The 26,846-nt window shown below is 45.6% G+C and overlaps 1 protein-coding gene across 1 annotated transcript; it reads left to right on the top strand.

Annotated features, from left to right (window-relative positions):
* Positions 1-1,806: 1,806 nt before the first annotated feature.
* LOC147103133 (interferon alpha-inducible protein 27, mitochondrial-like) lies at positions 1,807-10,820 on the top strand. Its single transcript, XM_085962465.1, has 4 exons — positions 1,807-1,880; positions 7,341-7,405; positions 9,662-9,823; positions 10,226-10,820. Exons 2-4 carry the CDS (start codon positions 7,369-7,371, stop codon positions 10,303-10,305), a joined length of 279 nt encoding a protein of 92 aa, XP_085818591.1. The 5' UTR covers positions 1,807-1,880; positions 7,341-7,368; the 3' UTR covers positions 10,306-10,820.
* The last annotated feature ends 16,026 nt before the right edge of the window (positions 10,821-26,846 follow it).

Here is a 26,846-nt window from a genome sequence, read left to right as displayed (position 1 = left end):
AGCTATAAGGGCAGCCCTGTCAAGTATGAGGTCGTTCTCTTCGAGTAGTCGCTTTTGTGTCCCTTCCTTGGACAATCCGCATACGAACTTGTCTCGCAGTGCCTCTGTCAGATTCCCTCCGAACTGGCAGCATTTCGCTAGCCTACGCAGTTCGACCAAATATTCTGCGTTGCTTTCGTCTTTCCGTTGCGTTCTTGCATAGAATTTGAATCGTTCAGCCAACATCAATGGTGTGGGGTTCAAGTGGTCCTTCAGAACAGCCACAATCCCTTCGAAAGTCTGATCCGCCGGTTTAGCTGGTGCTAGTAGATGCTTCAAGAGCCCGTAAGTCTTTGCGCCCATCGAGTTTAGCAATGTTATCGCTTTGTCGTCTTCCTCTATTTTGTTGGCTTCACAATAGATCTCGATGCGTTCCACGTACGTGGCCCAGTCTTCTATCTCAGAATTAAAATCGTTAATATTCCCTCGCTTAGGCATCTTCCTTTCCTTGGGAGCAGCACAAGTATTTCTTTAAATTCTTATTTATTAATTTCTAAGATGGCGGTTTTTACCGCGAAAATGGCGGTTTCCCCCTCTTCCCTTCTCTCCCCGCCCCTTCAATGGCGGTCTCCCGCGTCTGTCGTCTTCTCCACCTAATGGCGGCTTCCCGCGTTTCTTCCCTGGTGGGAGGGGTACGCTTTCCCCACAGCAGACAGGTTCAGCCGCTGGGCTGGCTTCCGCACAGCTCCCCTTACTCGGCTCTGTCTTTCTCTCCCGCTCGCACGGCTCTACCGGCGCTGGGTACCCCGTTCACGGAGAACAGTTCAGCCGCTGGACTGGCTCTCGCGCAGTCTCTCTCCCCTTGCTCGGCTCTGTCTCTCTCTCCCCCACGTTCGGCTCTACCGGCGCTGGGTACCCCGTTGGTGGAGAACAGTTCAGCCGCTGGACTGGCTCTCGCGCAGCCTCCTTTGGTCGGCTCTGCCTCTCCCACACGCCCGGCTCCCGTTCGCCTCCCAGCCCTCACGCAGTCCGGTGCTTCCCTCCCCGGCTGCGGCTGAGTTTCTCTCTTCCCGCGCCTGCTCCCGGTCTCAGCGCTTCGTGGCTTCGGTCGCTGCCCGGCTTTTCCCGCCGATCGCAGTCCGGCTATCTCACGACGCCGTTGGACCCGCCTTCCTGACCAGCTCTGCTCCCCCTCGACCGTGGTCGAGTGCACAGCCCTTATCCTCCGGATTTCGTTACACTTTCCCCTACTCACAGTCTCCGCGGCCGCCTTGTTTCCAGCTGATCGGCTCACTCCGCACCGTGGTAGAAGGGTAGTCAGTGCCTGTTGCTGATGGAAGCTTTTGTTGCTAAAGTCTTCCTCCTTCCTCCTGCTGCAGCCTCGTGTTTTCTTTCAGCAGCACGACGAGGGCGGTTGCCTCTCTTCAACGCTCTTCGTTGCTTTGGTAGTCTTGCTGCAGGGTACGATCGGACTCGTCGCCACTGTAAAGTCTGTGGGTTGTACAGTTAATAACGACACAGACTTCAGGAATAACAAACAAACAGGTCTTTACTATTCGAAGGTCAGGGCGAATCTGCCCAAGGAATCATGCCACAACACTTATATACCGGTGTGGTCACCGTCGGTATTACAGTATACAGAAGCCAAACAAGTAGTGCCACACCTAAAGTAGTTCTCTTAAAGGTGAACGGTTACATACAATAGTTCTCTTAAAGGTAGACGGGTACATACACTACAGTTGGGAATTGCCTTGAAAATGGAATTTGATCCCTTTGAGCATTAGGACCCAGCAAAGTCCTCTCAGTTTGCGATGTATTCTGCACTACAGTCAAAACTTCGTTGTTTCTACTGAGGTCTGCTGTGGTTTGCTTTGTCTTTGGGTAACGCCAACATATACCAGGTAATATTTAAAATATTTCAGAGAAATTTGCATATTTAGCGATATTGCTTATCCATAATAATCTTTTTTTTTAATTCGTGCAAGCGTACACCAATTTATTGATAGAACACCATGCCGTCCCCTTTGGTATTTTTGTTGCTTGGGCCATGACTTGTGCGATGATGAAGCTGAAGGCTGATGATTTCCTCTGTGACAAAACAGTAACACTGGGACCAGAGAGTGCAATCGCAACTGCGCCTCTTGTTCAACGATGAGGCCGCTCCCAAGGTTTACCGACCAGACACAGCAACATTTATTATAAAGACTCAACAACACAAAGGTTCTGAGACGATTACATGGGATACTAGAAGATGGACGCTGGTCCACTCTTCTGAAATCCCTCTCTCCGCCATGTTAGCAGAAGTGTTAACCCATTAATTTCAAATTTTCCGGACACTTGTAGTTAAGACGTGGACTATAATCAGATAACAATGTTTCAGACATGAACTTCAATCAGATGACAAACAATGACTCCGACGCGGATTTTAACCAGATGCCAAAGGATGTTAAAGGATATAAATAAGTTTCAGAATAAATTGAAAACAGGCTATAGATTAAATTGCTTAAAGCTAGTTAATGGGTAAAATATCTGTTCAAATACATTTTGGAAACTAGTGAAAAAAGATGGGGGGTGGTGCGGGTGGATCCAGGAAAGAGTAAATTTAAAGGCAGCGAGAGAAATGTCAATGTTCTAGAGTAGAGTATAGTTTTGGGTAACAATAAACAGTGGGTCAGGAAGGACAGAGAGTTACAAAGTTAGTAAGGCATCAGTGACTAAAGTGACAGCAAGGAAAAATACAAATAAGTCAAAGCTAAAGGCACTATATCTGAATGCGCGAAGCATTTGCAACAAAATAGATGAATTAATAGCGCAGATAGAAATGAACAGATTTGATCTAATAGCCATAACGGAGACATGGTTGCAAAGTGGCCATGGTTGGGAACCAAATATTCCAGGATATTTAACTTTTAGAAGAGATAAGCAAAATGGGAAAGGAGGCGGGGTAGCCCTGATAATAAAGGATGGGATAAAGACAGTAGAGAGAAAGGATCTTAGCTCTGAAAATCAAGAAGTAGAATCAGTTTGGGTGGAGCTAAGAAACAGCAAGGGGCAGAAAACATTGGTGGGAGTTGTTTATAGGCCCCAAACAGTAGTTGTAATGTAGGGCAAAGCATAAATCAGGAAATTCGAGGCGCATGTAACAAGGGTAATACTGTGATCACGGGGGACTTTAATCTACATACAGACTGGGTAAAATAAATTTGCAGTAATAGTGTGGCGGACGAATTCATGGCATGTATGCAAGATAGTTTTCTAGATCAGTATGTTGAGGAACCAACTAGAGAACAGACTATTTTAGATCTAGTATTGTGCAATGAGAAAGGGTTAATTAATAACTTTGTAGTAAAGGGGCATTTAGGGAAGAGTGACCATAATATGAACGAATTTTATATTCAGTTTGAAAGTGATTTAGTTAAATCCGAAACTAGGGTCTTAAATCTAAACAAAGCAAACTACGTAGGTTTGAGGGGCGAGTTGGCTACGGTAGATTGGGAAACTACATTAAAAGGTATGATGCTACACAAGCAATGACTAGCATTTAAAGAATTAATACATAATTTACAAAAAATATATACATTCCTATAAGGCACAAAAAACTCAAAGGAAAAGTGGTCCAACTGTGGCTAACAAGAGAAGTTAAAGATAGTATTAGACCAAAGGAAGAGGCTTATAATGTTGACAAAAAGAGTAGTAAGCCTGAGGATTGGGAGGATTTTAGAATTCGGCAAAGGAGGACCAAGAATTTGACAAAGAAAGGAAAAATAGAATGAGAGTAAACTAGCGAGAGACATGAAAACAGACTGTAAAAGCTTCTATAGGTATGTAAAAAGGAAACAAAACTTAAAGACTGAGACAGGAGAAGTTATAATGGGGAATAAGGAAATGGCAGCGAAATTAAACAAATACTTTGGGCAGGATTTTCATTCAGGAGTCGGGTTGGAGGCGGGACTAGAACTTTCGGGGTTGTAGTCCCACCTCCATTGAGATGCGGCCAATCCATGCAATTTTAACTTGATTGACCTTGTTGAGCCCGCCCAGCGGGCTCAGCAGGCCAATTAAGGGCCACCCGGCAACAGCTGACATCACAGCCTGAAATCTCATCTGTCAAGAGGTTTTGACAGATGAAATATCAGTGTTTGAAAGCTGTTTGAAGCTGTCAAACACTGACAGTCTTACTTCTAACCTGAGTCCTTCTCCACAGACTCAGTTAGAAATCTCTCCCGCACAGTAAGCTGAAGGCTGTCACTTTTGACAGTTCGCAGCCATTCTGCTTTCTGTGCCGGTGAGATGAGGGACTCCCGAGACCTAAAGGAAGGAAGGCTGAAAAGGTAAGAAAAGGTATGTAAAACTTATTTAATCACTTTAGACACACCAAACACACTTACCTTTGCACTCATGCACACATCACTCACCTGAACACCGGACATCTCGATCCCTCCAAGTCCTTCAACCCGACGGTCTGCCTCCTCTAACTTGGCGTGGTTTGGAGCCGTCGGGAATCCCACATTTCAACCTTAAAAATAGGGATTAGGCTAAAAACTGCCTGTTAACTAACAGGCAGTTAATTGGCACTAATCCCTTCCCGCCTCAGGCAGGCGGGTCCCAGTGCGGGGCGGGTACCCACTTCCTTTGAAACTGGCATGGAAGCGGGATGGGGTCGGGACCCCCGATTTCGGGAATTTAACACCCCGCAAGCCTTCAATCCCGACTCCACGGCACACTGAAAATCAAGCCCTTTGTGTCGGCCTTCACGGAAGAAGACGCAAAAAACTTCTCGGAAATAGTGGAGAACCAAGGCTCTAGCGAGAATGGGGAACTGAAAGAAATTAGTATTAGTAAAAAAATAGTACTGGAGAAATTAATGGGACTGAAAGCTGATAAATCCCCTGGTTTTCAAAGAGGTGGCTATAGAGATAGTGGATGCATTGATTGTCATTTTCCAAAATTCCATAGATTCTGGAACAATTCTCATGGATTGTAAAGGTAGCAAATGTAACCCCACTATTTAAGAAAGAAGTGAAAGAGAAAACACGGAACTACAGACCAGTTAGCCTGACATCAGTAGTAAGGAAAATGCTAGAATCTAATATTAAGGATGTGGTAACAGGGCACTTAGAAAATAATAAGATTGGGCAGAGTCAACACGGATTTATGAAAGGGAAATCGTGTTTGCCAAATCTGTTAGTGTTTTGAGGTTGTAACTAGCAGAATAGATAAGGGGGAACCAGTGAATGTGGTGTATTTGGATTTTCAGAAAGCATTCGATAAGGTGCCACACAAGAAAAAGAAAGACTTGCATTTATATAGTGCCTTTCACAACCACCGGACGTCTCAAAGTGCTTTACAGCCAATGAAGTACTTTTGAAGTGGAGTCACTGTTGTAATGTGGTAAGAGATTATTAAACAAAATTAGGGCTCATGGGATTGGGGGTAATATACTAGCATGGATTGATAATTGGTTAATGGACAGAAAACAGAGAGTAGGAATAAACGGGTCATTTTCAGGTTGGCAGGCTGTAACTAGTGGGCTATTGCAAAGATCAGTGCTTGGGCCTCAGTTATTCACAATTCACATCAATGATTTGGATGAGGAGACCAAATGTAATATATCCAAGATTGCTGATGATACAAAGCTGGGTGGGAATGTAAGTTGTGAGGAGGATACAAGGAGGCTTCAAGGGGATATAGACAGGCTAAGTGAGTGGGCAAGGACATGGTAAATGGAATATAATGTGGAGAAATGTAAAGTTATCCACTTTGGTAGGAAAAATAGAAAAGCAGTGTATTTTTTAAATGGTGAGAGATTGGGAAATGTTGGTGTTCAGAGGGACCTGGGTGTCCTTGTACACAAATCACTGAAAGTTAACATGCAGGTACAGCAAGCAATTAAGAAAGCAAATGGTATGTTGGCCTTTATTACAAGAGGATTTGAGTATAAGAGTAAGGATGTCTTACAGCAATTATATAGGGCCCTGGTGAGACCACACCAGTATTGTGCACAGTTTTGGCCTCCTTACCTAAGGAAGGATATACTTACCACAGAGGGAGTGCAACGAATGTTCACCAGACTGGTTCCTGGGATGGGGGATTGTCCTATGAGGAGAGATTGAGTAGACTTGGCCTATATTCTCGAGAGTTTAGAAGAATGAGAGGTGATGTCATTGAAACATACAAAACTCTTAGAGGGCTTGACAGGGTAGATGCAGGGAGGATGTTTCCCCTGGCTGGGGAGTCTAGAACCAAGGGTCACAGTCTCAGAATAAGGGGTCGGCCATTTAGGACTGAGATGAGGAGAAATTTCTTCACTCAGAGGGTGGTGAATCTTTGGAATCCTCTACCCCAGAGGGCTGTGGAGGCTCAGTTGTTGAGTATATTCAAGACAGAGATCGATAGATTTTTGAATATTAAGGGAATCAAGAGATATGGGGATAGTGCAGGAAAGTGGAGATGCGGCAGGATATCAGCCATAATCTTATTGAATGGCGGAGCAGGTTCGAAGGGCCAAATGGCCGACTCCTGCTCTTATTTCTTATGTTCTGATGAACTGGGAGCAGTGGATTGTGCCATCTGTACAGTCATTGAGCAGGAAGTTCAGCTCGAGCATCTGTGAATGATTGCAAATCTTGGGAATGAAGGAAAGGATAGTAGAATTTGGGACTAAGATTGAAATGTTTGTAGAGATTAGTAAATGCCACAGCCTCCTAGAAGAAGTGTTTAACGAATAAGGAGTATTGGGCACAGAAGGAGTAACAGCTCAGCATGGGGTAAATAGGGTCGTAATTTGTTCTCATAGTTGGCAACCACACACTTTTTTTGTGCAGTAAACAACTTTTCCAGCCCCCGTGTCCGCTGTTTGAAATCAGTTCATTTCCCAGCCCCGCATGGACAGCTCACAGTCCCAGGAGATTGTGAGAAATGCACAACAGGTTTGGATATTTCCAACCAATACTGTTTGCTTTGAGAGATCCTGATGGTTATTTTTCAATAACTGCTGTGTGTAGTTACACAGAATAGACCATGAGACCTACTGCTGGTGACAACAGCTGCTCTTACAGGAAATCTGAAAACAGATGCCTACCTACCCAGTAACTTGCAGGTCTATTATTTTTTAGATGCATACTAAAGAGTCTTCCAGGCTCTGCTTGTATTTAGTTTCTTCTTTCATCTCAAAAAATTACCAACTTATAACTTTGTGTCATAATTAGCTAATTGTACATACATCATGAATTCATGGCAACGTGTTGCAATGAAAGAACAATCACAATAAAAATGTGTATGTGTTTGTGGCAGGGAGATATCTACAGTACTTACCCCTAGGTTTATAGCATTGTGAGTTTAACAAAAGACTATTTTTTCAGTTTACAGAGTGCAGATCAGTAGTTAATCATGTGGTGGAAAGCTACAGCCGCAGTTGTAGGAGCAGGTAAGCATTATTCAACCTTAAGATAAATACATTTTGTTAAATAATGGAGCAAAAATTTCTAACGAGGGTGCTACTGAAATGGTTTTAGCTGCAGTGATGCAGGTTACACAAAGTATGACGATGCTCTCAAATATTTTATAAAGAAAACTAGTAGCTCTCCCATTGCATTGCTCATTGTTAGTCAGAGGATATCGTCTCTGAATCAGAAAGTTGTATGTTCAATTCTCACTCCAGAGGCTTGAGCACATAACCTAGGCTGATACATCCTGAGGGTCACCATTGACCAGAAACTTAACTGGACCAGCCACATAAATACTGTGGCTACAAGAGCAGGTCAGAGGCTGGCTATTCTGCAGCCAGTGACTCACCTCCTGACTTCCCAAAACCATTCCACCACCTACATGGCACAAGTCAGGAGTGCGATGGAATAGTCTCCACATGCCTGAATGAGTGCAGATCCGGCAACACTCAAGAAGCTCGACACCATCCAGGACAAAGAAGCCCGCTGGACCGACACCCCATCCACCACCTCAAACATTCACTCCCTCCACCACTGGTACACCGTGGCTGCAGTGTGTACCGTCTACAAGATGCACTGCAGCAACTCGCCAAGGCTTCTTCGGCAGCTTCTCCCAAACCAGCAACCTCTACTACCTGGAAGGACGTTGCTGTGTGCAAATTAGCTGCTGCATTTCCCTAAATTATAGCAGTGACTATACTTCAAAAAGTACCTCATTGGTTGTTAACCACTTTGGGAAGTCCTGAGGTTATATATCAATCCAAGTTCTTTTTATATGGTCTCTCACCTGTCTCTGTCATATTTGTGTTGCTGTTTCACTCTCTGTCTCTCTCATGTTCTGCTTTTTTTCTCTGTCTCTTTCCTGATTTTGTTGCTTCTCTCTTGATACTCTTCTGCTCCCTTCTCTTCTCCTTTTCTTTCAGAGGTGGTGGGTAGCAGGGTAGGGTGGCAGCCGGACCTATTTATATCCCATCCTTTCCCCCAGCTACTCCTGCCCCTATTCCCCCAGAAGCATGATCCAGAAGCCAGTTTCCTTGAATGAAACTGGAAAACTGACGATGCTTATAATGCTGGAGTCCAGAGCACTATTGACGGCTCGGTGACCTCCCACTGACAACAGGTAGGCGTGGGATCGGCTTCGAGGGCCATCTCGTGTTTGGGAAAGAGGCTGGGTGGATTTGGCAGCGGGGAGGCCTAAGCTTTTCTTGCGCGGTCTGGAGAAGCACTCCTGCACCTCCGGGCCTCACATGGAAAGTGAAAACGCTTAATTGTTTGAGCCTCTTCTGTCCACAGCTCCTCTTCCCACTGCCTTCAGCTCGCGGAAAAGCTATAATAGCTTCGCCATTCAGGCAAGTAGTTAAAATTGCAGTCAGGTGCTGGTGACATCATTGGAACCTGACACACATATGTAAAGAAGGACACTGCCGGCTTTGGGTAGGTGGCCTTGCTGCCTACTCAATAGAGCAGGTTAAAATTCGGAAAAGAAGAAGGAAAGAACAGGCAGTAAGAGTAAGGTAGGAAATTGCGGTGTACAGTGGGACTGTCACAATAATGTTAGTTGTGTCCCACTGCACCCAATGTGATGCTCACAGCACTACCTGTAGACACAGTACCATTAGAATGCTGCAACCACTCAATATTTTAACATTTGATAGATGTGTCCCTATAATTTTCATTGCACAACAACACAGCATGAACCATGAGTTACAGTTGTTGGTGACTTTCTTGAACTTGCTGTTTAATTCTGCTATCTCTATTAGGCTTCATTGCGGTTAAAGGTTGAGGAATAGAATTTCAATGGGGGTTCTCCCAATTATCTGCAATAACTTGAATATTGGCAGAAATCTTGGTGAAATAACGTAAATGGCCATTTTTATTGTTTCTCTGGGGTTTCAGCCAAGGTTGCGGCAGACAATCGGGAGCGCCCCTGTGAAAATCCAGGCGTGGCATCTTCAGGAAATTTGGAAGAATGTCTTGGATCTGGATTATTATTACAAATATAACTGATATTCCAAGATACTGGATGGGAATATTGTGAAGGAAATAAACCTTCACTACAGACAGGGTAAATTCTGACATGGTACAATTGTACAGTTCAGACCTTAGACAATATTGTAAATTGCCTGAATGTTGCTCTCACGGTAAACAATGTTATTTGACTCCCTGTGTGTTACTTGGCCTGTACTTAGCTACTGTATATATGTGCTGTGTTTAAACGGGGATGTCTCCTCTTTTAGCTAGTACCATTGCTGCTGCTCCATTGGTCCTGGGAGCAGTGGGATTTACCAGTGCTGGAATAGCGGCCGGTTCTACTGCAGCAGGTATGATGTCTTCGGCTGCTGTGGCCAATGGAGGAGCTGTAGCAGCTGGAAGTCTGGTGGCCTTCCTTCAATCTGCTGGTAAGGTCCAGTGATAAGTAATGAACATTTCTCAATCTTTCTTGATTAAAGCCTCTCTACTGATGTTTGGCTTTCTCTGCATCCATGATGTGCTGAATAAATGTTTATATTACACGATTGTCATGGAAACTTCTTTCAGTACAGTTTTAATAGAAGCTAAATGACACTTTTGCAACAAATGTTAATTCTGTTATGTTTTAATCTCAACAAAGTGCTAATGAAATATGTGTTGGCTTTGTTGTAAATACAAATTAAGAAATCAACTGTTCAATAGATTATAATGTGGATTGCATCTTTCCCCAGGTTATTGTTCAGCTCTGGATTATAAGACTTGTTAATTATTAACAAATTCAGGACATCTCAGATTCTGTCCCATTTATTCACGTTTTTTTTTCTTTAAAGGGGCTGTTGGCTTCTCTGCAGTTGCCAACGCTGCAATCGGAGCTGTAGGTGCTACAGCGGCTTTGTTCGTACGCCGTTGAAAAGAAAACGTGCCTTCGGACAACTGAAAATAAAAGAACATCTTTCCTCTTAATTCTCAATATGAAGGAAGCAAAATGTAACTGAAAATCAATAAAAGTTCTGAATATTCTGTCTCGGCCGGAATTCTTGCATTGCAGAGTGCGTGGGTTTGGGAGCGGGTTGGCGGTTAAAAGTGCAGAAATTGACAGCGCGTCGGGAACTCTCCGTCATCCCGCCGACTTCTGCGTTTCTGGGATGCGTTTCGATGCACGCCGCGGACTCACTCGGGAGAGGCGAGCGCCCTCATTGAGGTAGTTAACTGCTTGTTTAGAGACCCTTAACAACCTTTTTAACGTGAGGTTTCAACTTTAACTGGTTGCACACCGGATTCACGGACCTCAGGAACCTCGCCTGTGAAGGGAAGGCGGGAGCTCAGTGGCCATTGTGCTACTTCATTGTAGTGGCAGATGGAAAAAGCACATAAATACACACACCTTACACCTGTTTCTTTGCGTAAGGGAAAGGCTCTTGCTGACACCATTTTGTGCAGAGATTTTGCTTTCAGGAGTTTGTAGGTGATTTCTGCAACCTCGGAAGCCACTCTCACCACATTGCTAGTCACTCTCACTACATTGGAGGATTGTGCCTCTGATCTCCACTTTACTTGGCATCTAGCAGTTCAGCATGGGTGCCGCTTATGCTGTTTCACCTTGGACCTCAGATTTGGACTAAGATGGGCCCCAGCACCAACAACACCAGCCACACCACCAGCAGTAGCACCAACAACACCAATACTTCTTATTATTTGAACATTTCTTCTAGGAACTTGTGGCATTTACTAATCTCTATGACCATTTCAATCCTAGTCCCTATTTCTGCTATCCTTTACATCACCTCCATAATTTGCAAATATTCACAGATGTTTGAGCTGAACTTCCTGCTCAATACTACAGATGGCACAATCCACTGTACCCAATTCCTTTTTTCGCTAGTTTCTAAAATGTATTTCAACAAGATATTTTACCCTAGGCTGACCATACATCCCGTTTTTCCAGGGACCGTCCCCAGATGAGTTACTATGTCCCCGGGCAAACAATGTGCCCAGAAGAGTCTCCAGTTCATAAGACTCTCCCCAAAGCATACCCCAGCTGACCTGAGCTGTCAGTTTTGTAAAGTCCGCGCCTCAATAATACACAGACCTCGGGAGAACAGTTTAACAGGTACTTTACTGAACAAGAGGCAGCTTGAAACTGAAACTACAGAAGCCTGCTAGGGCCTTTTATACAGGGGTGGTCACTGACAGTACTGCAGTCTAAGACCAGTTATTCCCTTAAAGGTACATACACAACAATTCCTCCCCTTTTAGATAAACAGTACATAACATTCATTTAACAACTAAATAATAACTAATTACAATTACAATTTTCTCTAATATATACATCAACTGAAATAGGCATTTATAAGTTCAGTCTTTGAGGAGGCTTCCTGATCCGGACTGGATAGCGCCTTTCTCGAGTATCCTGTTCTGGCGGTGGAGTCAATTCTGGCTCATTGTCATTGGTTGGTTCGTCAGCTTCCAATACCCCTGCTTCTGAGGTAGACGCAATCTGTACTTCGGGCTCATTACCAGGTGCACATGCTTGTGGTACAGGTTTGGCTTGTTCCTGTGACTCTAGAATCTGGTCAGCATGGCGTCTCACGATGCTCTCTCCAACGTCCACTGTGTACATTAGTGGTCCCTGCTGTGTGCATATCGTTCCTGGCTGCCATTTTTCTGTTCGGTAATCGCGGGCCAAGACTGGTTGCCCTATCTTGAAGCTCCTGGTTGGCTTCTCATTTATGTGCTGGAACTGCTTATCCTCAACATCTCGTCTTATGTTTGGTTTGAGCAAATCCAAGCGACATCTTAGTCTCCGGTTGAAAAACAGTACGGCTGGAGTTTGGTTGGTTACTGCATGTGTCGCATTCCGGTAAGCAAACAGGAAGTTATCCACCTTGTGTTGCAGTGGTATGTCGTCATTATACATTGCCTTTATGGCCTTTTTAAAGGTCTGAACAAACCTCTCAGCCAATCCATTTGTGCTGGATGATATGGGGCAGATGTGTAATGTTTCACCCCATTATTCTTCAGGAACCTCCGGAAATCCTCAGACACAAACTGTGGGCCATTGTCGGAACAGATCTGTTCTGGCAACCCATTCCTGGTGAAGGTTGTCCTTAGGACTGCAATAGTTTTCTCCGTGGTGGTGGAGGACATTTTAATGACCTCTGGCCATTTCGAATGGGCGTCCACAGCGATTAGAAACATTGAGTCCATAAATGGACCAGCGAAATCAATGTGTACCCGTTGCCATGGAGATGAGGGCCACTCCCATGGATGTAGCGGGGCCTGTGGTGGAGCGTTTTGGACCTTCTGGCATCCTGTGCATCTCTTGGTCATATCCTCGATTTCTTTATCGATTCCTGGCCACCACACAAACGCCCTGGCTAGGCTCTTCATTTTTACCCCTCCCAGATGACCCTCGTGAAGCTCATTGAGTACTCTATCACTCAACTTGGGTGGAATTACCACTCGGGATCCACACATCAAGGTTCCCCGGCACACTGACAGCTGTTCCCTCCTTGGCGAGAATGCTGGCAACAGTGAGTCGCCATATGCTGGCCATCCCTTCACCGTCAAATCATAGACCCGAGAGAGTGTCGGGTCATTTCGGGTTTCCTTCTCAATACTTGCGTTTGTAACAGGCAAACATTCGACTATGGTCGCATGGAATATCTCCAGCGGGTCCACTGCAGGTGCTTCTTCCGTCGTAGGCAACGGTAGGTGCGACAGCCCATCAGTGTTTCCATGTTGTTTCGTACCTTTGTACTCTATGTCATACTGATGTGCCCCTAGAAAAAGTGACCATCTTTGCAGCCGTTGTGCCGTCATCACCGGAACGCCCTTCTTTGGGTTAAAAATTGAGACCAGGGATTGATGATCAGTCAGTAGGGTGAATTTCTGCCCGTGCAGATAGTGATTGAACTTCTTCACCCCCCACACCAGGCTGAGGGCCTCCCTGTCAATCTGGGCGTAGTTACGCTCGGCTGAGGTTAGCGAGCGTGATGCAAAGGCTATTGGCCTCTCTGAACCGTCACGGAATTTGTGTGACAGCACCGCTCCAATGCCGTAAGGTGACGCATCACATGCCAACCGAATCGGTAGTGTTGGGTTGTAGTGGGCCAATACTTCTTTTGAAGTGATTTGGCATTTACATTCCTGAAAGGCACGCTTATGTTGAAACGGATTTTTTTGGTCCTCAATCTGGTTCAGTACAAACACTGAGTCGAATACTGGTTTAGTTCAACAGTTGTTTTATTCTGTTGTCCCGGGAGACTTACTCTGATACAGCACCGTTCTGACTCCAGCAGAGTCTCGACAGGTTCCACCAGAGCAAGCAATCTTTCATACAGTGGGTCACATTATTATACTTTACTTTTGAAAAGACATTAACACATCGTACATTCTACACCAATCCCGAGCGAGGCATGTACACAGTTTAAAGTGATGTCCTGGCCTGGTAGTTTAAAATAAAGAAGTCACAGTTCACTGAATGGTTTATAATATAGAAAATATGCAGGTAATGGTTTCACGATCACCTAATCATTATGGTAATGCATGGTAATGTGTTTTCGGATCGCCTATTGTCAGTATACCCTTTGCACTCCACCCTACATTGTTCCACCAGCAAGGTGTGACATCGTGGGTGCCAGCCATATTAGCATTTTACTTCCTGCTGCCTTCAGTTTCTTGAATTAACATGATCATCTCTCACAATATGCAAGTGACTCAGCGATGTCGACATTGCACCACCATTTTAAGCTAACAGGGTCCTCCATTTTAGGTTGGCAGGGTCCTTGGCCATGCGGAGCGAGTTGTTACCTTATTTTTGCATTCTATATTCTCATTCCCCCCTTTTATCATTCCATGATAACCATCTAAGGTACCCTGTGATTCTGGGCTTCATCCTACTGGTTCATCTCTACTTTATTGAGTCTATTATACTCCTCCTCCATTAATTCTTTCTCGACTTGCTCCTTTAACATCTCACTCGCTTCACCCTCTATACTTGGTAGTTCAATTTCCTCTGATGCTGATTTCCTTTTTTAATAGTCCATTACAGAAGTCCCATTTAGTCACGTTCCAGGATCCGAAAGCTTTAAGATTCTTGTCTTTGTACTGGAGAATATCTCTTCGGCACAGGTGGACGGTTTTTCCAGGTGTGATTTTCTTGCATTTCTTCAGTTGATTGAACGCCCCGCCCGCGAGCAGGATAACGCTCAGAAGCAGTAATAAGGTCCTCATCTTGATCCTCCGTGATCAATCAATGCGACTTATTAGTTATTAATCTGGAAAACAAACTGTTTACACAAGATCCAAAGTTAAAAACTTAAAGCTAAAATTTTAAAAATTAAAAATTAGAAATCGTATAATAAGTATAATAAAAGTAGGATTTTGGCAGGCCAAAACAATCCAAACACAACACCAGACCTCGTAAAACTGCAGTCACCTTTATCAAGGCCGAGCGTGAGTTCTGTAGTCTCTTATCAATTAAAATAAAATTAATGATTGTTCGTAAAATCTACTCTATACTGTACTGAAATCTACTGATTATCTCCCCCCCTTTTGATTGGTTTCTCCAATCAATTTACAATGGTGGAAGTGCACCCATGCGCTTCTTCCCTCGACCTTAGCTGCAGTCGGGGTTGTTAGTAAGACCTGATATGGACCTTCCCACCTTGGATCTAGACTTTTACGAGTCCAGTTCTTAACCATCACATACGAACCTGGTTCAATTTTTAGAGAACCAGATAAGTCAGGAAGTTCACCATATGCAGCACGGACTTGTGAATGCAGCCCACGTAAAACCTTAGTAAGAGCCAAGACATAGGTCGTCATTTCTTCAGTCATATGGTGAAAATGCACCGTTGTAGCAGCATTTTGGTTCCAGGGAGTCTTGAGTGGTTTACCATAGATAATCTCAGCAGGGGTAAGTCGTGCTTTACCCGCGGGTGTGGTGCGGATCTGAAAGAGAGCCACAGGAAGCAATTTCAACCAGGTTAAGCCGGTTTCGGCTACCAGTTTAGCAAGTTTGTTCTTCAGAGTCTGATTGGTTCTTTCGACAAGTCCTGCAGCCTGTGGTCGATAAGCACAATGCAATTGCTGATAAATGTTCAACTGGCTACAAAGTTCCTTGTTCACTTTGGCAGTGAAGTGAGGACCGTTGTCAGAACTTAACCGAGTTGGAATACCATACCGAGGTATGATCTCTCTCAGCAATACCTTAACAACAGTAGAGGCTTTATTGTCTGTGGTTGGATATGCCTCAATCCATTTACTAAATACATCTACAATGACAAGTACGTATTTGTAACACTGACATCTTTCCAACTCAATGTAGTCCATTTGCAGGGTCTCAAAGGGACCCTCCGGTAAAGGGGTTTTTCCCCATTCGCAAGACACTCCCTTTCCAGGGTTGTGTTGTTGACAAGTCAGGCATCGATCGCTAATGTTCTGTGCTATTGCTTGAAACCTTGGATGCCACCAAGTACTTAGAAGCACATCACTCACTGCCCTGGCACCACAATGAGTTGCAAAGTGTACACATTCAATAACCCAAAGAGCTAACTCATCAGACATGCAAGTCTGTTCCGCGGGAGTAGTCCAGAGTTTTGATAAAGGGTTATATACACATCCCGATTCTCTCCATAAATGCTTATCACTATCAGGAGCGTCCTCCTGCAACTTAATCACCTCTTGGATGGTTGGCATTAGTTTTTCCGAGGTAGACTGATTCTTGTTGGAATTTTTAGTCTGCCTCATAATTCGGGGCACAATCATTTGGTGACTCCTAGAAGCAATTTTGGCCGCCTCTATATCTACTGGGTTTTGGCCAGTGGTATGGGCAGAGCATTTAATCACAGCTATCTGTTTGGGGAGTAAAAGGGCTTGCAGGAGGTCTGAAACTAACTGACGGTGTGAGATCGGACTGCCCGAGGAGGTTAGAAATCCTCTATTTTTCCACAATTGTCCAAAGTCGTGAACTACTCCAAAGGCATATCTAGAGTCTGTATATACATTGATTCGTAATCCTTCTCCCAAAGTACAAGCTCGTATGAGTGCAAACAGTTCGGCCTGCTGGGCAGAAAAAGGGGATTCAAAGGCTGCTGATTCTAAGGTGACACCTTCCTGATTTACAATTGCATAACCAGAAATTCGTTTTCCCATGTCATCAATTGAAGAACTGCCATCCGTATACATGGTAATACCGGGATCCGTAATAGGAGTGTCAAACAAATCAGGTCGGACTGAGGTATCATCCTTAATGAGGTGTAAGCAATCATGGCTTGGTTCATCACTCTCGGAAGGCGGGTTTGCAATGAAACTGGCAGGGTTGATAGTGCTACAGTGTTTAAATGTAAGCCTAGGATTGTTCAGTAAGTATATTTCATACTTATTTTGCCTGGCGGTAGTCAGGTGTTGGGTCTGCAATTGCCCCAGTAACGCAGTGACTGAGTGACAGCTATACACAGTAATATCCTGCTGAAGTGTCATGTTAGCGGCTGACTGTAGACTGTTGTAGACGGCTGTAAGGATCTGGGTGCAATAGGGATGTCCTAAAGCTACCGGATCCATTTTTGATGAATAATAAGCTACCGGTCGATGCTTATCTCCATGCTTCTGGGTCAGGACTGCTGTTGAGCAATCGTTCATTACTGTGCAGTATAACTGGAATGGTCTATCGTACAGGGGTCGTCCCAGGGCTGGTGCTTGGACCAGATCCTGTTTTAATTCCTCAAATGCCTGCTGTGCCTCTAGTTCCAGCTCAAACTCTCCCTCTTTAGCTGTGTAGGGAGTCAGATGTTTGGTTAATACTGCAATATTAGGTATCCACTGTCGACAATAATTAACCATTCCCAGCCACTGCCTGACTTGTTTGGCCGTTTTAGGGGCTGGTGTCTCGCATATTGGCTGTATTCTACTGGTTTCCAGACTGCGGTTCTCTGCTGATAACATAACTCCAAGAAATTTAACTGTCTTCTTAGCCACTAGTACTTTAGCTGGAGATACCACATATCCCAATTCTGAGAGATAGTTCAACAACTGAATAGTGTCCTCTCTGTTACTTAGCTCATCAGGGCTGGCAATGAGAAGGTCATCCACATACTGGATCAGATTAGAGCCACGATTTAATGTCAGTGTCTGTAATTGCTGTTGAAGGCACCGCGAAAACAGGGTGGGTGAATTCACAAAGCCCTGGGGTAATCGAGTCCACGTATACTGCTGGCCATTGTACGTGAAGGCAAAAAGGTATTGGCTAGTAGCGGCCAGTGGCAGGGAGAAAAAGGCATGCTGGAGGTCGACTACCGCAAAAACTTTAGCATCAGCAGGTATCGAGGCCAAGATGTGTGCTGGATTAGGTACCAGTGCATGAAGTGGCTGAACAATTGCATTTATTGTTCGTAAATCCTGCACTAGGCGATACTGGTCAGGCTTACCAGTTTTCGGAACAGCTAGGATGGGTGTATTACAACTGGATTGGCATGTTACCAAAATCCCCTGCTCCAACAATCCCTTAATGAGTCTATCTATACTCGGGATAGCTTGCTGCTTCAAAGGGTATTGTCGTACCGTTGGCAAGGTCACATTTTCCTTCACTGGGATCTCAATGGGTTGTATGCCGGTTAGACCTACATGCGTTGGGTCTTCGGCCCATACCTGGGGATTCACATACTCCAGTATATCTTTCCCTACATGACGGTGCACCACTGTCAGGCTAGGCTCAGGGTTTTGGTAAAATTGGACCATCAGACCTCCGGGTAACTGTTGCGGCTGGTGGCATTCAGGGTTTGCCTGATCGATCGCTCGTTTTACCATGGGCCCCAAATCTTTGGCGTGGAAAGACTGGTTAACTTCCCGCGTGATATGAGGGGCCACTGTCGAAGGCTGCTTCCACAAGTGTAAGGGGACCTGCACAAACTCTGCTTTTCCCTCAGGTCCAGTTACTACAGCCTTGAGGTAGATTGTCCATTCCGTACCTTCCTGATTTTTAAAATACTCCTCAAGGGTCTTATCCTTTCCACTTCGATCATATGCCAGTGTCACATGATAGGAGGATGCATTGAGGTCGAGTGACCACCATTGAGGTGTAGTCGAAACATAACATTGCCTTTTATTTGCCCAATGTCCTATTGCTATTCCTTCATCACCACAATCAAGTTTGAGTTGGAATGCACATAGTAAGTCTCTGGCCATTAAATTGCAGTCCAAGCCGGTAGTTATTACAAATTGGTGGGTTGCAGATTGATTTTTGTAGGTCACCTGAACTGGTTCTGACATAGCATACTTGGTCCTTTGACCTTGGAAGCCTGATAATTCCTGGGTCTTGTTGGATCGGGGAAGTTTAAGGTCCGATTGGACAGAGGACATGGCGGCTCCAGTGTCTACTAAAAAGGGGTACCATTGATCCTGGATTTGCAACATTAATAAGGGTTCTCGGTCCGAATGTAAAGTGCTGACCACTAGATTAGCTAGTCAATTCTGTGGGAATGGATTGTTCTGGGAGAAATTGGTATATCCTCCCCTGCCTCTAGGTCCTCCTCCGTTTCTTCTCCATCCTCCCCTGCCTCTCCTAGGTGGGTCTCCAGAGGCTAAGGATGGGCAGTCTCTGACCCAATGTCCATCCTTTCCACAGTTATAACACTGCCCTTGTCTTTGACCTTGGTATCCCCGTCCTTGTCCTCTACCCCTTCCTCCACCTCCGTAATTCTGTTGTGGAGTGGCGTAGGGTTGGCCGTATGCAGTAGCATTGAAGCCGTTTGGATGAGGGTAATATCCATAATTCTGAGAGTCTACCCCTCCAGGGTTACAGTATTGAGGTTCCATCTGATACCCTGTCTTGTCTATCGTGTGTGGTTGAATTGGGACTTCCTTCACGACATATTCTGTTTTTACTGTCTTCTGGGGTTGGTTCTCCGAACCTTTACTCTCTTTCCAATGATACTTTACGGCTCTAGCCATTTGAGTCGGGCTGTTTTCTGCCCAGTTCATATTATTGGTTTTAACGGCTGTCGCCACAGCAGCCGGGAGACAGTTCATCAGAATGGCGCAGAATTGGGGTGAATTGGCTCCTGCTTGGTAATTGGTGTCCCCTGACTGTCCCTGATAAACCTCACAGAATCTTTCCAAAAATTCCTCAGGTCCCTCATCTTTCTTTGGCTTAGTATCTAGGACATTAGATATATTGATAGGTTTTTGGAGTGTAGCATTGAGTGCTGCAAACATGTGTCGCTCCCTATCAGCTGTGAGGGCGTGGGCGGCCTCTAAAGCGGCATGATTAGGGTGAGTCAGGCGTTCCAAAAATCTAGTGTGTTCGGAAGGAGTTAAAACTTGTTGAATCAAAGCCCATAGATCTCGGGAGTCTGCATTGTACACCTGTATCGTGGTTCGAAGAAAGTCCACAAACCTAGCCGGCGCCTTTTTCCTGTCTGGCATACCGGTTAGGATAGCCATTATCTCATTAGGTTTCCAAGGGAAAAATACATCTATGGTGGGGTTGGCTGCGGCAGCCGCTGCATTCGGGTTTGGCATTGTTCTTACCGGCAGATTTCTGGGCGTTCATTTTGGTTTAGTAAGGCTAATTTCGGGTTCTGAGTCGGAACTGTTTAAGGGTGAAAGGTTGTCTTCAGAATCAGTAAGGTCACTACATGAGTCAGTGTCATCTGCTTTTGCTGGTTTATGTTGTACTAATTGTCTGGGTCTACGTTTCTTCTTCTGCCAATTCAGACTAGGGGTATTCCCCGGTTTCACGTCTTTCTTGGGATTTGTTGGATCTTTCGATCGGGTTCGACAAGCAACAGGGTCTATATAAACATCAGAAATCGGCGTGATTGGGGAGTGACTTGGGACAGTAAGGGAGGGTGTCGGTGGACTGGTAACGGACGTAATAGGGATCAAGCCAGTCTGATTTGTAAGAGGTTGGTCAGGATAAATGTTATTATATTGGGGTGGCTGAGGAGGTGGCGCGGTAGGAGTTCTAATTGTCCAATTGTTTAAGTCCTCATCTGTTCCGTCTCCCTCTTTCAACCTAAGGCCAACCATTGAACTACGTAGTTCATTTTTATCCTTTTTATCTGGCGCCATTTCAGATTTAGACCTTTTCTCATGTGCACATTCTTTCTTAAGTATTTCAATGGGTTTAGGATTCCCTCCTTCAGTTAGCTTTATTCCTAACTTAACAGCGTTCTCTTGCCAGCTGGCTAATAGGGAACTGTCTTTAATTTCTTGGCAATACTGTCGCCAGAGTCCAATTAGTTTCTTAGTCTTACTTCCCATATTCTTTTTCCAAATCACTTCTTGAGCTTGTTTAACCGTTTCTAAGCTTTTGGGACCCCCTAGTGGCCATTGTTCGCTGCCTAACTTTTTATTTAAACCCCCTGAGAGTTGTCTCAATTGTTTGGCTTTGTCCGGGTATTGGTCACATAAGGTTTGTAAGGCACTGCCCTCATCACTTGTGGTATCTAGGTAATTACCCATGGTTCTCTTACACTAAGGATTCTTTTTCAGGATTCGAGTTACTTTTTGCACGTGTCTTATATATTTCACGGATACCGGCACACAAAATGAAACGCAACACTACAATACTTACAATACTTAGACTTAACAAAAACACAGTACAACACTTAGACTTAACAAAAACACAGTGAGTCGTCTATAGTCAAATAGTAATTTTAGCCTCTGTCACCGCCTGGTACAGGTATTCTTAGCCTAATTATTCAAATCGTAAATTTAGCCTCTGTCACCGCCTGGTACAGGTATTCTTAGCCTAATTATTCTACTTATACGACCCTTATCTTGCACTCCCCGAGTACAAGTTGCTATAGCTCTAGAGTCCCCGACTCTCTCTTTTTACTTTCTTTCAAGTATTCCTTTTCTCTTTCTTTAAAATCACTTATCTACTTTTTAGTCCAATCGGAGCCTGAGCGGGCCAAGTGAAATACAAGGCCGGCGCTTTACCCGACTTGGATACTTATTTCCTAAGTTTACACAGTATTCGCCAGATTGACCCAGATCTCGTCGGGACACCACACAAGAATTAGCGAGTGGCAAAACTTTTATCGGACTTACGGATCAGAGGAAAACCGAAGTGGTAAATTTAAACATACTCACTCCGGGGGCCCATTTCCTCCTCTCACGTCCAAAACTAGTTCGGCTCTTAATTTCGCGAATTCTCGGTGATCGTCCGTTGAGATCCCACTTCTGACACCAAATGTTGAAACGGATTTTTTTGGTCCTCAATCTGGTTCAGTACAAACACTGAGTCGAATACTGGTTTAGTTCAACAGTTGTTTTATTCTGTTGTCCCGGGAGACTTACTCTGATACAGCACCGTTCTGACTCCAGCAGAGTCTCGACAGGTTCCACCAGAGCAAGCAATCTTTCATACAGTGGGTCACATTATTATACTTTACTTTTGAAAAGACATTAACACATCGTACATTCTACACCAATCCCGAGCGAGGCATGTACACAGTTTAAAGTGATGTCCTGGCCTGGCAGTTTGAAATAAAGAAGTCACAGTTCACTGAATGGTTTATAATATAGAAAATATGCAGGTAATGGTTTCACGATCACCTAATCATTATGGTAATGCATGGTAATGTGTTTTCGGATCGCCTATTGTCAGTATACCCTTTGCACTCCACCTTACATTGTTCCACCAGCAAGGTGTGACATCGTGGGTGCCAGCCATATTAGCATTTTACTTCCTGCTGCCTTCAGTTTCTTGAATTAACATGATCATCTCTCACAATATGCAAGTGACTCAGCGATGTCGACATTGCACCACCATTTTAAGCTAACAGGGTCCTCCATTTTAGGTTGGCAGGGTCCTTGGCCATGCGGAGCGAGTTGTTACCTTATTTTTGCATTCTATATTCTCACTTACACTCATCACTCCATTTCCATGTTACACCAGTTTGAAGGAGGGCGTTCAGTGGGTGCAGAATTGTAGATAAATTCAGCAAGAACTTATGGTAGTAGTTCACCAACCCGAGGAACGACCTCAGTTGCGACACATTTTCTGGTGCTGGAGCCTTGACTACAGCCTCAATCTTGTCCGGCGACTTATGCAACCCTTCCTCATCAATCATGTGGCCACAATACGAGATTTGTCTCCTGAAGAACTCGCATTTGGGACGGTTGGCTCGTAGCCATATTCCTGCAATCTAGTGAGCACCTGCTCCAGGTTGGCAAGGTGTTCATTGTCATTTTCGCCCGTAACCAGGATGTCGTCCAAATAACACTGGGTCCCCGGGATCCCTTGCAGGACTTGTTCCATTGCCCTCTGCCACATAGCCGGGGTAAATGCTACCCCAAATACCAGTCGATTGTACTGGTAAAGGCCTTTGTGAGTGTTTATCGTGAGGTATTTCCTAGATGCTTCTTCCACCTCCATTTGTAGATACGCTTGAGCCAGGTCAATCTTTGTAAAACATTTCCCTCCAGATAGTGAGGCGAAAATATCTTCTATCCGCGGAAGCGGATACTGTACTGTGTGCAGGACTGGGTTCACAGTCACCTTGAAGTCCCCACAGATGCGAACCTTCCTTGGCTCCCCAGGCGTGCTGCTCAATGCTTTCTTCATTACAGGAACGATGGGTGTGGCCCACTCGCTCCAGTCCACCTTAGACAGCATCCCCGAACGCTCCAGACTCTCCAGTTCAGCTTCCACAGCTGGGCGTATTGCTCATGGCACCGGTCTGGCCTTGAAAAATTTTGGGGTTGTGTTATCCTCAATCTTTATGGTTGCCTTTACTCCTTTTAGAGTCCCAAGTCCTTGTTGGAACACCTCTTCCCCGTCAGATAGAATTTGTGACAGACGTCCAATTGCGACATTATCATCTTTTTTGTCAGTCACAGTTAGTGCCAGAATGGAATGCCAATCCAATTGTAGTCTTCGGATCCATTCACGTCCCAATAATGGTGGTCCTCCATCTCGTAGTATATACATGTATAGTTTCTGTGTTTCCTTTCCGTTATATTCAACTGGCACCCTTATTTTTCCTCTGGGGTAGACCTTTTGCCCCGTGTATGTCTTCAATACAATGGACGTGTCCTTTAAGGGTATGTGTGAGAATAGCCGCTCATAGTCTCATCGATTCATGACAGTTAGGGCTGATCCTGTGTCCAATTCCATCTTCACTGGGGACCCTGCTATCATGAGGGTGACCCAAATAGTTCGGTGATCTTCTTTTGCGATCACGTTGTGTAACTTTAAACAACTTAGTCGCCTGCTCTCGGAGTCCTTATCACTCTCCTGATCTTCTGAACTACTATCTGTCAGTTTCTTTACTTTCCTGTACTGTTCCTTAGTAGTTCTTGTCGTGTTGGTCTTCTTTCCCGACCTGCAGACTCTTGCTATATGTCCCATTTTCCCGCATTGCCTGCATATTTTGTCTTTAAACCAGCAGTCCTTCTGCTCATGGGTTGTTCTGCCGCAGCGATAGCACTTTTCGGCCCCGTATGCCATTTCGTTAGCGCTGTATTCTTGTGGTTTCTGTTGTATTTCCACAGCTCCCCATGCTGCTGCTTCGTAGGATACTGCCACAATGAAAGCCTGTTCTAGCGTCAGGTCCTTTTTTGAAAGTAGTTGTTTCTGGGTTCCTTCACTCTGGAGCCCGCAGACAAACTTATCCCGTAAGGTGTCTGCCAGTCCTGCTCCGAACTGGCAGTGCTTCGATAACTTGCGTAGTTCCGTAAGATAGTCAGCATTGCTCTCATCTTTGTGCTGGTTTCTTTTATGGAACTTGAATCTTTCTGCTATCAGCAGTGGTGTAGGGCTTAGATGTTCCTGTAAGATATGAACAATCTCCTCAAAACTTTTCTCCATTGGTTTAGCTGGGGTAATTACATTCCGCAATAGGCCGTACGTACTCGCACCCATCAGATTTAATAATACCGACGCCCTCTTTCCATCAGCCACCTCATTTGCCTTGCAGTACACTTCAATTCTTTCCACATACGTGGTCCAGTCTTCTACCTCGTTGTCAAAAGCAGTGATACTGCCACTTTTCGGCATCTTGGGCAATTTAAAATGGCGCCTCCCGCGCTTTTGCTTCTTCCCCAATGGAATAAAATGGCGCCTCCCGCGCTTTTGCTTCTTCCCCTTACTGCCACGCTGCTCCTAGCGTTCTACGGGGTAATGGCGGCAACCCGCAGCTTCGGCGCGTCTTGCTTTCCTTCCCCCCCATTTAGTTTCTCTCCACTGTCCTGTTCTCGAGCACCGACCATGCCCTGTGCACTCCACCCTCTCTCTCTTGTTTTCTTTTCCCGGCGACGCTGCGCGGCCCGATTTGTAGAGCCACTCGATCGAGCTTGAGCCCGCCGCAGTCCGGAAGGGTCAGCGCGCTACCAGCACGATTCGCTGGAACCACAGTCTCTCCCGCAATTCTCCAAACACCGATGGATTCTTTGGGCGGTTGCCCTCGGTCGACGCCCGTTGCTCAGACTACGACCTTCCAGGACCTTCCTTTCAGGCGAGATCCCCGTGAGATGATGCCACACTGCAGGTGAGTTCGAACTTACTCGTCGCCACTGTAAAGTCCGCACCTCAATAATACACGGACTTCGGGAGAACAGTTTAACAGGTACTTTACTGAACAAGAGGCAGCTTGAAACTGAAACTACAGAAGCCTGCTAGGGCCTTTTATACAGGGGTGGTCACTGCCGGTACTGCAGTCTAAGACCAGTTATTCCCTTAAAGGTACATACACAACAAGTTTGTGTCTCTGTGGCTCTTCCTTCCTTGACCCCTCCCCTCTAATTGTCGCTCTCCCACACCCCAGGATCGAACACTCGGCCGGATCGCCTCCCACCCCCCCACCTCCTCTCCCCGATCACAAGTTGTCTCTGGACGCCAAATTGGCCCTCGCAGCTGGCCAGCTGCATGCTAATGGGGCCCGGCCACCTAGAGGGTCCGCTGCCCACCCGATTAGCACAGACGGCCCCATCAACACCAGCGAGTCCTTGCGGTTGGTTTTTGATCCTTGTGTTTACCCCCAGAGCTCGAGTGTTAGAAATAAACTGACAGATGACCCCTCTGACCTGATCCTCTATCAACCACAGCTCATCCTTTCAACATCCAAATCCGGAACTGGAGATTAACCTCCCACCAGAGATTGTCAGCAAATCCAGTGGGTTTTCCATTGCCATTACAATAAAAAGGCTCATGAGCGGAAGCAAAAAGAGGAACAAGAAGCTAAAAGGAGACTGCCGATAGCTTTGTTTATCTGTGTAATATTTATGATTGGAGAACTGGTTGGTGAGTACATTAATCCTAGACACAGTGTGGTGGGGGGGGAGGGTTGGGGTCAGGTGTGACCTCAGTCACTGTTCGCAACCTTGGTGTCATATTTGACCCTGAAATGAGCTTCCGACCACATATCCGCAGTATAACAAAGACCTACTTCCACCTCTGTAACATCGCCCGTCTCCGCCCTTGCCTCAGCTCATCCGCTGCTGAAACCCTCATTCATGCCTTTGTTACCTCTAGACTTGACTATTCCTCCTTCTTCTTAGGCAGTCCCTCGGAACCGAGGATGACATGCTTCCACATTAAAAATGAGTTCTCAGGTGACTGATGAGTCCAATGCGGGACCTACAGTCTCTGTCACAGGTGGGTCAGACGGTGGTTGAAGGGGCGGGTGGGTGGGGGTTGACGTGCGCTCCTTGCGCTGCCTGCGCTTGGCTTCCGCTTGCTCCCGGTGAAGAGACTCGAGGTGTTCGGTTGCCTTCCCGGATGCTTCTCCTCCACTTTTTGCGGTCTTGGGCCAGGGATTCCCAGGTGTCGGTGGAGATGTTACACTTTTTCAAGGAGGCTTTGAGGGTGTCCTTGAAGCGTTTCCTCTACCCACCTGGGGCTCTCTTGCCGTGCCGGAGCTCCGAGTAGAGCACTTGTTTTGGGTGTCTCGTATCGGGCATGCAGACAATGTGACCCGTCCATCAGAGCTAATCAAGCGTGGTCAAAGCTTCGATGCTGGGGATGTTGGCTTGAGCCAGAACACTGACGTTGGTGCGCCTATCCTGCCAATGGATTTGCAGGATCTTGCGGAGGCAGCGTTGGTGCTACCTCTCCAGTGCTTTGAGGTGCCTGCTGTACATGGTCCATGTCTCTGAGGCATACAGCAGGGCGGGTATCACTGCTGCTCTGTAGACCATGAGCTTAGTGCCGGGTTTGAGGTCCTGGTCTTCAAACACTCTTCTTCAGGCGACCGAAACGCTGCACTGGCACACTGAAGGCGGTGTTGGACTTCGTCGTCGACGTCTGCCCTTGTTGACAGTAGGCTCCCGAGGTATGGAAAGTGGTCCACGTTGTCCAAGGCCTTGTCGTGGATTTTGATAATCGGGGGGCAGTACTGTGTGGTGGGGGCAGGTTGGTAGAGGACCTTTGTCTTATGGATGTTTAGTGTAAGGCCTATGCTCTCGTACGCTTCGGTGAAGGTGTTGACGATGGTTTGGAGT

This window comes from Somniosus microcephalus, chromosome 20 (assembly GCF_052327205.1).
Source record: "Somniosus microcephalus isolate GS21.2 chromosome 20, FLI_Smic_1.0, whole genome shotgun sequence".
NCBI classification, from domain to species: domain Eukaryota; kingdom Metazoa; phylum Chordata; class Chondrichthyes; order Squaliformes; family Somniosidae; genus Somniosus; species Somniosus microcephalus.
This window is presented reverse-complemented; position numbering and strand designations above follow the sequence as displayed.

What these genes read in the sequence shown, in the direction of transcription:
- LOC147103133 (XM_085962465.1), top strand. Translation starts at nt 7,369, where the DNA reads ATGTGGTGGAAAGCTACAGCCGCAGTTGTAGGAGCAG. An exon ending in AGCCGCAGTTGTAGGAGCAG is followed by an intron (nt 7,406 to 9,661) that starts GTAAGCATTATT and finishes CTCCTCTTTTAG; the next exon opens with CTAGTACCATTGCTGCTGCT. An exon ending in GGCCTTCCTTCAATCTGCTG is followed by an intron (nt 9,824 to 10,225) that starts GTAAGGTCCAGT and finishes TTTTCTTTAAAG; the next exon opens with GGGCTGTTGGCTTCTCTGCA.